Source organism: Motacilla alba, chromosome 3, assembly GCF_015832195.1.
Source record: "Motacilla alba alba isolate MOTALB_02 chromosome 3, Motacilla_alba_V1.0_pri, whole genome shotgun sequence".
In the NCBI taxonomy this organism is placed as follows: Eukaryota; Metazoa; Chordata; class Aves; order Passeriformes; family Motacillidae; genus Motacilla; species Motacilla alba.
In genome coordinates this window covers 51,161,930-51,175,758 of record NC_052018.1, presented here as the reverse complement: position 1 = coordinate 51,175,758, position 13,829 = coordinate 51,161,930, and the positions used below count along the sequence as shown (strand labels likewise).

The following is a 13,829-nucleotide window of genomic DNA, read 5'->3' as shown; positions in this document are numbered from 1 at the left end:
AACTCTCCAAACAATCTCCTCCATGCTGCCAAAAATCTGTTTCAATTTTTCTAAGTGTAAGGCAGTTTTTCTCACTCTGGCCTTTTAGGGATACATTGTTCAGGCATAAGGTTTTAATTTCTCATTTTAAAAGTATTTTATTTTAAATTGCTCACAGTGCAAATTGTTATCTTTTGTACATATTAGCGATGAAAAAACAGCTTTGAGAGGGAAGTGCAGAAGGTTCACATTGTACTGTTTTCCTCCCATTTCTGTGGAGAGTGAGGTAAGGGAGTTACCTTGTTGATTCTTTCCTCCCACCCTGTGAAAGATTTCAGTATTTTCATATTAGCAAAAAAAACCAAACCCAAACCGATTTTAAAAAAATTAAATATTCTTTAACTATTAAAACCAAAACTCTACAAACTCTGGAACACTGTCTGTCAATCTATTGATCCTAACCTGCACTTAGTAACAAGTACCCAACTTGTAACCTAACTGTTACTTAGTAACAGTGAAGAGAAGACCTGAAACTTATGTGAACATCTCGCTTCTCTGTCTACATAGGTACAGTTAAGTTTAGATTTCTCCAGCGAAAAGCCACCAAAGTAAATTTTTCATTTCCCTAAATACTCAACACTGCATAGAAAGGCTGCTGCATCACTGTGTACCACATACTTTTCTGGCCTTTAGCTCAGAAAAAGAAACTCTGAACACCTCCCTCCAGGACACCGGAATATTAGCTGATTAAATACAAAAGAAGCACAGGTTCAAAAAACCTTTTAATTTGTTTTATCTGCATTTCAAAAACAATTCAAATATTTTCCATTTACTGTAAAAAAAAAAAGAAAAAAAGAGGCAAGTGTTTCAGAAATTTAATGCCGAGTTTAACCTGTGTCACAGTACAACACAAGTATGCCAATTTGATGGCATGACTTTTTTTTTATAAAAAACACCCCCCCCCAAAAAAAAAAAATCTTTATTAACCTTTCATGCCAGAAATGTGCATTTTAGCTACGATCAATCATGAACAGGATATTAATCCATCCAGCTGAAGTAACATCTGGACAGAAGTCAGGTATACTCTATGCTTTTTCATAGTGGCGAACAGCAACCACATCACCAAAGGTCAGAGTCTGCAAGTCCAAGGAAAAGACAGACATGTTAGAGGCTGGACCATTTTCTGTAATGGTTTAACACTTTATAAAATTTATGCTAGATCGAGCTTGGTTTACATTATGTAATTTATAGAAAAACAAATCTAGATTCACATTTTAAATTAACAAGAAGCTTTAGCTATTGTTCCCATAAGAAATTATACTTTCTCCTTGCTGCTTTCACACCCAAGAAACACATAATGCACATTTACAAGGCGGCTGGTAAAAATTTGATTTAACTTACTGTTTATTTTTTTTTTAAATAGCATTGTTTTAATACAGACTTAACACTTATTTTCCCAAAGCTTATCCCACTAAGATGTGCAATCTAAAATTCCAAGGCCTCTATACTACTATGCATAAATACAAACTCTAGGAGAACATTGTCTTTAAAAAATGCATTCTGTACCCTGTGTAGCTAGAACTAGCAAATACTCTAAGTCACTGCAGTTGTGTTCTGGAGGTATTTCCTAAAGTAGAACAGGGCACCTCATTGTATTCAAATTCCAAAGGACAACATTTTCTGTATTTGTGTGATTTGTGCATAGTGCTTCAAAAACAAAAGCGTGGGTTGTGTTTCAGTATGCTTTAAAGTTTCTATTATTTGCAAGTCTTCATCCACACAGATACTCTCTGAAGTTATTAGGAAACAAAATAATGGGTCTTTTCCAACAACCAAGTCCGATAGATTAGTATAGCTGAAGAAATTTTATTTTTAAAAGCTACATCTCTGTGCCATGAAAAGTGCTATCCTGGACATAAGCTATAGTATCTTACAAGATTTATTTACCCTGTAGTCTTGTTTCTAAGAAGTCTGGAAAAGCAGGTGAATTTAAGCTCAGACTTTTCTCCACACAGTTGCTGTTTATCATAGTTTTTAACAAGCTAGGAGGACTAAATACTTTATTATTAAATATGAAAATTATATTGGCTCCTGCGATATTGTAATTTTATTTTCACAGGAAACTACTTGTTCTGTGTAAGTAAATATTATTTACATGTGAATACATAAAACAAGTTTTTAAAGAAGTCTAAATTCCCACTGGCAAGAGATAATTTCCTTTCTAACCAAGAACTTTGTATCATTACAAGCTCACTGGGGCTTTTTTCTTGGGTTTTTACAAGAAGTCTAGAAAGAACATATATACTCTGGAAATCCACAGGTTGGCCTGCCTAAAGCCACTAGCAATTTTTAATTGTTAGTAAAACAAGACACAAACCAAACCAAAATAAAGATTTTAAAAATTCCTGCTAGTTTTCCCCACCAACTAGTTTAAGTATTTGTGTAAGTCACAGTGTTCACAAAGTCTGAGATAACGGTGAGTTGGGAGTGTTCGCGGTGCATGCGAATGCTCAGTGTGCTCCATACTTACCATTACCATTTTGCCATCCTTTATTTCTCTCACAAAGCTTGTCTCTTTGCCGTCCCATTTCTGTACGTGCACTAGCTTCTCTCCATCCAGGGTCACAACTGACTGTGAGATACCCAGAAATACAAAGACATGCCTTTATTTAAGGTACTTGGGATTCTGCTCACACATTTAGCATGCACTCCTCCATTGAATTCTCTTCAATAGATGGATGTGGATCTAGAATGATAAAGAGTCCCAGCCATTTTAAAGCCAAGGCTATGAATCATCCTCGTTTTAAGCATGAAATCCACACAACTCTTGTTTGTGTCGAAGGATGAAAAAGTTGTTCCCTTTGAGTTTGTCTCACAAGAACCTGCTTCAGATGTGCCTTGGAATATTATTTGATGTTAAGCCCCCAAAAGTGCAGGAAAAGAGGCATCTGAGTATTTTGACTGGGAAAAGTTATGCCAAATAATGTTTGGCTTGTGAGAAAAGCAGGCAAATAACACAATTGACACTGGAAGACAGACAGGGAGCTGGCAACGTGATACATTCAGAAAAGGCATGGTGTAAGCAGACAGGGCAAGCAAGACTCAATCTTGCCTTTTTTTTCCTGTTACTTGCACTGTAACAAGTAGCAGCAGAAGTTACATCTTTTTCTTTTGACCCTACCAATGGCAGAGCCTGAGGGGCGGGGGAGGCAAGAAAAAGAGAGGCGACTGCAGCTCGAGTTCACTTACTTTGCAGTTCCTGTCATCGGGGGTAGTTTCATCAAATTCCTCTCCGAGTTTAAAGCTGATTTCAGTGTTTTTGAAAGTGCTTTGAGTTCTGATCACTACTTTGTCCCCCTCGCTGCTGATAATCACAGTGGGTTTAGTCACATTCCCCACCTGCCGTGTTGCAAACCCCACTCCTAGACCATTCAAGGGAAAATAGAAACACATCAAAAGTCGGAATTTTTACTTTTTTTTCCCCCACACATATCGAAGTACAGAAATCTTTCACCCTGCTCTACAGCTGTAAGCTGTGAAACGCTGCTTTTTGCTTGTCGTGTTCCCTCGTACCGAGAGTGTGCACCGCTACTGTCCGCCCCGCGCCCTCCCTCGCCGCCGAGCACGGCAGCACCGCACTCCGTCCGCGGTCCCACGCACGGCCGCGATGGCTTCCGCTGCTCAGAGTTTCAATTCTTATCACTCCAGCATAATGATTTTCTGCTGGGTTGTTTCAAAGTTATCCGCAGGCACCACGTGCTCGTCTTTCACACGCTTCCCTTACCTCGGGGGCATTTTCCGGAGCCTCTCCCACACAAACACACCCGCCCCCCTTCCCCTAGGTGAATAACTCGCATCGAATTAGCTCTATGGATAGAAGCACAGCCGCCAAAATCATCCCCTCCACCACCACTGCTGCAAATAGCTCATCTACGCCTCTGGCAATGGCGGGAAGCCTTTTCAATGTTTTTTTTTTTTTTTTTTTTTTTTCCCGATGGTGAAAAATTCCAGTGTTTCCTAAGGATCCGCCGCCCGGCCGTACCTACCCAGTGCCTTCATGTACTCGTCGAAATTGTGGCTGTCTACCAACTTCCAGGTAGCGCAGAAAGCCTCGACCATGGCGGCCGGCTACGAGTTCCAAACGCGATGCCGGGGATAGCAGGAGCGCCGGTATTGCCGCGCCGCCCCGCATTTAAAGCCGGCGCCCGGCGGGGGGCCGGAGGCGGGGAGCGGCCGCGGTCCGCCCCCGACGGCCGCCGCGGAGACGCCCGCACCGCTGGGGGAGGGCGCTCCCGCTGCCGGGGAGGGGGAGCGGGGTGCCCGGCCGGGCACTCGGCAGGACGCGGAGGCGGCAGGGCGAGGGGCTGCCTTCGCATGCCGCACCACTCCTCGCCTGAGCCGCCCCCGGGACACCCCCGCCCGCCCGCCTCGCTGTTACAGCAACACGCGGGCTACACGAGAAGCGGGCACCCAACGTGAAAGGCTACTGAGAGAAAACACAGGATCGTAATGCTACTGCAGAACGCCAACTCCAAATATTTTCCCATGAAGATTTTCAAGGCCATTTTGGTGCTGGCCGAGTACAGATCCCTTTACCCACAATGGCATCTGTATGAATGCTGCCTGAACTTGGTATTTGCTGTTCCTGGCTCGTAACAGCATCTTGGCTCCACAAGTGTCATCATTTGGAAATTAAGAATGAACAAAAAGAGCTTAAAACTATTTCTTTTTTCTTTCTTTTTTTTTATTTTTATTTTTTATTTTTTTTCTGCAACAGAGGGAATATCTTCCTTCTAGTTGTTCCTTGAAATTTGTGGAAGGCATTAGGTGGTCATCTTGTCTCATCTTGAGTGCTTTTCAGAAAGCAGCCTGTCTCTGTGGGACATCCCACGGTGTCAGCTTTTCCTGACCTATGGATTGGATGGATTCCAGAATAGTGAATAGAGTGCTTCAGCTCTTGCAACAAAACTCAGGGACTGAAAGAGAATTTACGTGATTTAGGAACAAAACCTCAACAATTTCCCACCTAGTTCAGCCATACAAAATAAAAACAACTAGGAATACTTTTCTAATATTTTTAAACTAGCTTTTAACCATCATTTACATTTCTTTCAGGCTCTTGTAGTATGGCATATTCTTTGTATGTAGGGCAAAAGATATTTCTGGTGGGATTTTAATTTAAACATTTTAATTTAAGGTTGGATGGGGCATTGAGCAGCCTGGACTAGTGGAATGGTCCCTGACCATGGCAGAGGGGCTTGGAACTGGATAATCCCTTCCCACCCAAATCATTCTATGACTCTGTGATATTAAATTCTAAATTATTTTAGCAGTATCCTCATGAACTGGCAGTGTCTCCTCTCCCAGTACTGACAAGAAAAAGTTATCTGCTCTTACAGATATTGTTTGCAGTAGCCCTGGAGGCCCTGTTTATTATTCTGGTGCAGATGTGTGCACAGAGCCTGGGAGAGCTCGTGCTGTCTTGCTCACTGGGGCTTGTATACAACTAGCCTCATGAATTTTGTGATATAAAACTCCTGAAAATGATTCAGTGCCACCCCTGGTAGCTGGACTCCTCAAGGACACTTCTGCCTTGCACCTTCTTCCCGACAGTGCTGCGGCCACTTGGGGCTGCAAACTGTTGGGAGGCAGCCTCTTCAGGCTTCCTAATTTAAGCAGTCATACCTACACTGATAGGACAGCTCTGTTCTGCTAGGATTTCTCAATGTATTTAAACAAGACAAGTACTTAGTGTGATGACCCGCCCTTAAGGGGAAGGAAGCACATAAGAATTTCTTAAGAAAAATACATTCTTTAACACTTTGCACCATGCTTCAGATATAAAACAGGGTCTGTTAAAATGTTCGCATTCCTTCTTAAGTGAATAGGTTGCCAGAGTCCTCACATCATGTTTTATGATGGTGAGGTCCCACCTGTCCGCGTTAGTGATAATTTGGGACCAGGGTAAATCAACAGTAGGAAATGTTACATGATTGACCCCTTTGTGGGGTGACAAGCCACAGTTCAAAATGTTTATCATAGCATCTTATGCCCTGTGTTTGATTAGTTACGCTAACATCAAAAATTAGTACAAGTCATCTCGAGTGACATAAATGCTTTGCTATGGCTGAAACAGAGATCCCGGTGTGAAATACACTGACCTGGTTTGCATTTTGGGTTGCTGCACAGGATACCAGCTTGGAGTTTCTTTTGTGCTGTCAGCACTTGGATGGTTTTAACAGACTGTGAACTCCTGTGACAAATAGTATCTCTGGAGATTCTGAACAGCCAGGGACTCATTCTCCTTTACACTAAACCCTTTACACCACCTGAACAGTCTAAGTAGACACATTTGCATTCCCTCTACAAGGTCTGCTTAAAAGATGAAAATTCTGCAGCAAGATATCCCTGTGTAATGAGTAATCCTTGCTTCCAAAGGCCATCTGGTGAGACTGCTCTAACCTTCAGCCTTCAAATACGGGACAGACAACCTGCTTTTGGCTACTTTTCCCCCTGTTATATCCCTGCTTCATATGCTCGCAGACATTAAGAGAATGAGGCTGTCAGCCTTCATTTTGTACTCAAAAGAAAATAATTCTTCAGGAAAAAAAAAAAAAAAAAAAGGTGTGAGGGCTATGGGGAGGAAGGGAGCACCACAGGATACTCATCAGGCTGCTGAAGTAGAAAAGTCTGACCATGAGGTTCTGCCATATGTGGATTCCTCACAATCTATGTCAGGAACTGCTGAGCATCTAACCACAACAGCCAGTCACTAAAGGCTTAGTGTCTCACTGTAGAAAAGTAAAAGTTCTTCTCTGTCCCACTCGGATATAATGCAGGCAGAGCTACCCCAATTCAGTTACCTTTTCACCATCTTTGTAGTAGATTAGCCAGGAATACTATGTTAAGGGGATACTATGTTATAAGACTTTCAGATAATGCAGTGATGAGTGCATTATTCAAACATTTCTGGCAATGCAGATCCAGGAACTGCAGAACATCTTGTACCCATATGTGCAACAAAGGGCAGCAGTGATACCAGAGCCTAACTCCCCTGGTGCAAAAGCAGATGTAGGTATTCAGAATCCTTTTAGGAATTGAATTCCATTGAAAGCCAACAGGATTCAGGGTCCTAGCTCACTTAGGCATTTCTTTAAACTCTTAGTATTATGAAACATATAGGGAGCTACTTTTGAATTAAGGAAACTGAAAATAATGTGCAGCTGAAATAAGTTTCCTCTATTTATGGACAGCATGCTAGGGTATTCTCAGCAAATTCTAAGCTTGTTTGAAGTCCTGCTGTAAATCTTTGTGCAACTTTGATCTCAGTGTAACAGAGAAATGAACAGACTTTAGTAGCTATTGTGTCAGACAGGATAAGTGTGATTCTTCAGGGCTGAGTGTGATTTTGTTTTTGGTGCAGCAGAAAAACCTAATGTCAAAGAGGGCAGTAGAATGATCTTAACTAAAATTATCATGTATGTCCCCTAGCTGTCTAAGAGATTTGCTGATCCCCCTAATAAAAAGAAACCATCTCAGTGCTGTTGGTGAGTCACAGAAAATACCTAGGTTTATTTATTCCATCAATGGACAGATCATTAGAAATCCCAGTTCAAAAAGAGATAAATGCCTCATGGAGAAGACATCCAATTATGCAGCTTCTCAAACATGTGGTCACAGAATGGCCCCAGGTACAAAGCATCGGTATGAATCCAGTTTTGTGCTGTGTAAATGCCATGGGAAGGGCTTTGCTGGAGCTTTGGACCAGATGATAGGTGAGGTGCAAAGTAATGCAGACAGAAGCAGGAAAGACATGTTTATACCATATCCTTTCTAAGAGCATGACATATCTTGGGCAAAACTTAGAAACATGTTCAGCAGGTTTTCTGCCACTGTAAAGTTCAAGCAAAATAATGCCAGGACAGGCTAAGGTTAGACACAAGTCATGTTAAGGTCTAATTCTGGTGTTGGTTGCTAATTGGTAAAAACTAAATAGTCTGTGATCATGCATTTCATTCTTGTAGACTCTCTCTTCTGTTACAAATTGGTGTGACATGAGTTTAGGAGAGTCCTGGAAAGGAAACACCTACTAATACCTCATTATGAGCTATTAGACATATATTTGGATTGGTTTGAGCTGGGAGGACAGCTGGTTGACAACGATTTAAAGTAAGCAAATGCTATGAAATATCTCCAGGGTGTTCTCTGCTTCTGAAAGGCATTTGGGAGGTTGTTATCTCTTGTCTAGTATTACTGTGTCACTTACATTTAGATTATTCAAGTCAGACATTCTCCTCAAAGAATTAGCCTGCATTAAAGCCAGCCACTCTCCTGATTCCCAGTTCAATTTATTGAAGATGTAGTTGCTTTAATTTTGTGCCACTAGGCCTTTGTTATTTTAATATTTGTCTTTGCTTTCTTTTACATTTAAGAATAGAAAAACTATTTAAAAGCCTTTGAACTGTAACAGAAATGCCTGATACTGCATGTCACTTACAATAGCTGTCTAGTTACTGTAAAAAAATCAATAGAAGAAATCAGCTTTCCAGACTTACAACTTCAGCATGGCTACATGTAAGGAAGCAAGAAACAAAGTTGTATAAATAAGCAACCTGACTGTTTCAGGGGTAATAATAACTCAGAGAAATTTAGAAGGCATGTGAATACTATGAACATACTAAATTAAAATAATTCTTATTAGAAGGAACGGAAAAATAGCACACAGGTTTAAAGAGATTAGATGACTTGCATTTGACCTGTTGCAGCTGATTCTGAGAGACTTGTAGATTTGGTGTTCAGGGCACACTAGTGGGAATATTAATGGAGCAGAAAGGCCTTCTGTATTAAGGTGCAAGGACTCTGTATTATAGCAAAGGAGGGAATTATTTTTGTCATCATCAATATAAATTTTACAGTGTTAAAGATACAAATTGAAGTTGTCATACATCAAAAATATCATGTTCTCTTTCTGTAGCCTTAGGATATGCTATGGAGGCTGTCAAATACGTAAATAAGCATGACTATTTGGAGTTCAGTATCACAAATCTCAAGCTAATCAATCCCAAGGTAAATCCTTTCAGCAAAACAAGAAACAACTGTGCAATTTGCAGGGCTGAATTTAAGAAATTTTTGCAATGGCTGTAAATGTACCTTCATTCGGTTTGTCCATCTGAAGTATTGGATTTTCTACAATATACTGAAATCACTCTAAGTACCAGCTGAGATTTAGGCAAGAAGTAAAATCAAGTTTATTTGACTGAGTTTCAAGAATTTAAGAAAACAACCACTGAATTTTTAAAACAGATACAAAGTTAAAACTCAGCTCATTAACTACCTGCATTTGGATATTCCTAAGGTCCTCCTCTGTTCCACTGAGCTAGGGACTGATAGGACACAGAACTCAGAAGTTCCAAAGACCAGTGTTAGTGCATCCCGAGGAATATATGAATTCCACAGTCTTGATAAATAATTTAATTAGGTTATCAATTTATGGGCCTGTCAAGGATGAACAAATGCCTGACACAGATCAGGCATTTGAAATGAAACCTTATGCTGGGTGACCTAGCTGGAATTACATACCTAACTTGATTCATTCAAGAGTGCAAGCATATCCCTGCTTTACATATTGGTTTGTGACCAAGCATTCCTGAGTTTTCATGAGTCTAAATACATAAACTTCCTGGAACACAAAATTTTAGAACAACTTGAGCATTGCAGGGTTACAATAGCTCATAACTAGCTTTAAATAAGGACTATAACCAAGACAAGCTTGGGAAAAATTTTGGTCATACTGGATGTTTGGAGACAATCCTAGAGAAATTGTGGTCTCCAGTCTGGCACACAAAACTCCAGTCACTGGAGGAAAGTTAGACCTACAAAAATTTATATTAAAAATGAAGTGCATATTAGCTGTGGGGGGACTTAAGCTTTTGGCCAGCTTTCAAACTGCCTTACAAGACTTTTCAACCCTGTAAATTGTAAACTATGCTAACAACCACAGCTATTGGGTATGATGCAGGAAGTAATTCAGAGAAGTTCTATATCCTGGATTATGCAAGGAATCACATGAGTTGGTCACAATAGACAAATCTATACCAGGAAACTTAAAAACACATCCCACTTGCTAAGCGTGGGTTCGTACTTTGCCAAATCCATAGACTGTTATGGGAAGAAGTACAGATATACACAGAAAGGAAAGCAGGCATGTAGTCCCTGCCTGGATGATCATGGGACTCACTTTGTGGACTGTACTGCACTAAGTGCCAGTGGGGAGGTATAGATACTGCCACTATTCCTTTAATTCCCTACATTCATGTGTACATGTTATGAAAGGTTTCCCCCTCAGTGTGGCAACAGTAAACATAAAACAGACCCTCTATGGTCAAAATCATTAACTAATCTTGTAATATTTAAACAAGGCTTCTAATAGCATCTTCCTCCAGACCTTTGAAACTTTCTTGAGTGACTGATCAGCCTTGCACCCAGAGCTCAAAACATCCAGAGTCCAGAGTCAATGGAGGATGCAGGACCAGGCTGGCTTCCTCGCACCATGACTGGCTCAGATGTTCTGATAAAAGAAGGGCTGTGGAGAGGAAACATGGTGCAACTGTCATGCCTTTAACTCCACCTCATTGCCCTTTGTCTTCCCTCCCTTAAATATACTCCTTCTTGCATTCCAGCATTTCATTTCATCCTTTATAAATTTCATCCTTCTCCCTAGAAGTTTCAAGTCACAACAGCCAATGTTAAAAAAAAAAAAAAGAAAAAAAAAAAAAAGGATGCAAAGTTCAAAGGCTGTCTGAAAGAAGATGCCCAGAAGAAACTTATTTCAGCACTTTTTTAGATTGCAACAGCACCTCTACTTGCATAATGATTTATTTGTTTTCCACAGAAGTTTTCCCTGTCTCCGTGTTAGAGACAAGGGCTGTTCTGAGCCTGGCTCAAGGGTGTCTCATGAGTCTATCTGATAAAGTGAAATGTACCCAGTACTTTGTGAGAGGAACAGCAATGAATTGTCTTTTTACCATCTTATTTTAGTGACTACGGAGGTAATGAAACAGATTCGTTTCTTGTATTGAGTGTTAAAAGCACTAACGGTGGATGGGCTTGAGGTGTGAGTGAAGCAAGGGCTGACCACTGAAGACAGGAAAGGAGTAGATGGATATAAGCTTTGAACGGAGTAAGAGGACAAATCAAGAGGGAAGGAAGGAACGGGATAGGATTGGATTGCTGAGTCCCTTTCCCCCTGCTTGGGAAGCCGCGGGAATTGCGGCGCCCAGCGCCCGTGTGGGGACGAGCAGCCGCTGGAGCGAAGGCCGCGCCAGGGCAAGGGCGCCCTCTGCCGCCAGTGCCCGGGGGGAGTCCCGTCCTCCGTCCCGCGGCGCTGCCACAGCCCCCACTCTTCCTCACGGCAACGATCAGGACAATCGGGTCCGGAAGCAGACCAGAACCGCGCCGTGCCCGGGGAGCCGGGAGCCGGGGGAAGCGCAGGGGCGAGGCTGTGAGGAAGGCGAGGGCCCGGCTGTGTGGCTTGCGCGGGCTCGGGCGCCATCTTGTGCCCACCGCGCGGGAGGTGCCGCCTGACGGCTGCGGGGCCTATCAGGAGCGCTGCTGCGCCCTCAGGAAACTGGGAGCGTTACTGGGAAACTGGTTTTGGAATACTGCTGGGCATTAGCAGCAGTTCACATGCCCTTCTTTTTAGGTTTACATTGTTGATGTGTCATTGACAAACATGCCCGAGGAGTCTGGAAATAAAAGCACAGAAAGCCCTACACAGTAGGGTCAAGCCAGTCTCACAGATAAGCTTTTCCATACATTGTATAATAAACACTCAAATTACAGCATCAGTCCTTGCAGAGCAGAGCCCCAGGAATAAATCACTGGTAGGGATTGTCCAAATCCTCACATCAGGGCATTTACAATGCAAGAAATTATTATAAACATGTTTAACACAGAAAAGCCCACAGCACACGGGCAACTCCTGCCCCCCCCCCACCCCCACAACAAACAAACAAATGAACAAACACCAAACAACAACCAAAAAGCCCCACAAGACTATTCATCAAATGTAAGTCTTGCACTAAAATCCAGAGATCTGGCATCAGGATGTGGCACATGCCAAGATGAAGTGGTGGCCTTCAGGCTTCCTGTTGCTTACATCCATTGGGATGGTCCCCACTGGGCTGAAGAGGGAAATAAACCAAGACAGTAGAGTTCTCAGTAATCATTGCTAATAACCAGGGAAAGTAGAAAAGCTGCAGGTTGAGAAGATGAAGCACAATTATCCCTAAAAATGGTCAAAACAGTAATCTGTGGTGGGATTTGCACCCAAGCCCAAATCGCAGAGTGGGCACCTAAAGAAAGGCAGGTTGCAAGCCAGACTCGGACACCTGTTTTACAGTAAGAGATTATGGGTTGAAACACAAGATGCTTGCAATCACATGGATTTCTGTATACAGAGGTACCAAGGTTCTGGACCCATAGCAAAACTCCTGAAGTGAACGTGTTGGATCAGCTAGAGACATTCTGCCTCTCACCAGCCCGATTTGCAGCTGGGTGTGAGGTTTCTTAAACGTGTCTCCCCCCACTGCCTTGCACAGCCTACCTGGTAGGCTCAGGATCCCACTAGATGGCAGGACAGTTAAAGCCTTTGCTATTTCTACTTCAGAGCAAGTGCCCTGGGATCCCGGTGGGCTCAGCCCCACCTGTCTGCACTGTCTGGACCCAGGCCAACCCACACTCACCGCTCTCTGGGGCTTATGCTTACTGAACACACATGGAGAAATCCATGGAGAAGTCTTTGTTCAATTCTGTTTCACGGACTTTATCACACACAGAGCACTAGCAGACAGAAGAGAGGAAGATGAACTAATATTAATTTGCTAAATCTTGAAGTATTCATCTTTATGTTCGTGATGTATAAAGGATATTTAGCCTACTAATGGTGGCAGGTAAAATGCTAGTAGTGGTAAAGTGTAGTTTAAGCCTCTTATAGCCACTGCTCTCTTGTGCACTCAAGTGCAGTTATAATTTCTTAGTGACATCTGGAAAACATCAAGGCAATTTTTCTATATATTCAAAACATGTAAATTGTTTTATATGTGCATAATAAAATTACAAGGGTACTTCCTTTTTTTTTTTTTAACATGCTGAGTGGATAAGAATGGGTAATTGCTCAATTATGTTCTAAAATATGGAGACAACAAAGTTACCTGTTTTGCTTGGTACTAAAATGAAATTCTTTGCTTTATGAAGGCCTAGAATAGTGCTGTAAGATGATGAAAAAGATGCTGTTACCTGTACCAAACTTGCTGGAATGGAAATTGGGATTAATGCATTACAATACCAGATTAGCCTTAATAGAAGTTTGCTGCTGTCATGTATCAAGGTAATTAAGTATGTACCTAATTTTAGGCACCTAAGTAGTTCTATTGACTGCTGTGAAACCCGTCTGCATTTAAAGTTAAGCATGTTTTAAAATATCCAGTTGATTCAGGGCCATTACATTGTGGCCATGTGAACCAAGAGAATGCACTCTTATCAATTACCCATTAGTTGAACTAAGGGAGGTTGGTACAGCCTGCATAATGGTTGAAACTGGATAAGCTGGCTCAGTGTCAAACATATTCAGAAGCACTTAATTTGCTCTTTACAGACTCAGCCAAAGTTTAGTAGGACTATTATCTGCCTTCAGGACACTAACAAGAAAATGAACAAGAGCTTCCCCAACTTCAGCTGTGCTTAAGTCAGTAACTCTGCCCAAGCCCCAGAGGACTGGACAGCATGGCACAAAGCCCCCCAGACAGCCTAAAGGGGTGAGCTCCCTTCTGCCTGAGTCAAGAATCATGCAC

General features: G+C 41.9%; 1 protein-coding gene across 2 annotated transcripts; it reads right to left on the bottom strand.

The window, feature by feature from the left end:
- Positions 1-148: 148 nt before the first annotated feature.
- Positions 149-4,182, bottom strand: FABP7 (fatty acid binding protein 7). 2 transcript variants are annotated; one of them, XR_005256549.1, is made up of 5 exons: positions 4,026-4,182; positions 3,229-3,401; positions 2,510-2,611; positions 967-1,115; positions 149-301 (listed from the first exon to the last, which is right to left on the bottom strand). XR_005256549.1 is itself a non-coding variant. In XM_038133765.1 (4 exons), the coding sequence occupies exons 1-4, from the start codon at positions 4,096-4,098 to the stop codon at positions 1,065-1,067; spliced, it is 399 nt and encodes a 132-aa protein (XP_037989693.1). In that variant the 5' UTR covers positions 4,099-4,182; the 3' UTR covers positions 743-1,064. The 2 variants fall into 2 exon arrangements, 1 of the variants encoding a protein (XP_037989693.1); XM_038133765.1 differs by lacking the exon at positions 149-301 and having other exon boundaries at positions 743-1,115.
- Between the last annotated feature and the right edge of the window lie 9,647 nt (positions 4,183-13,829).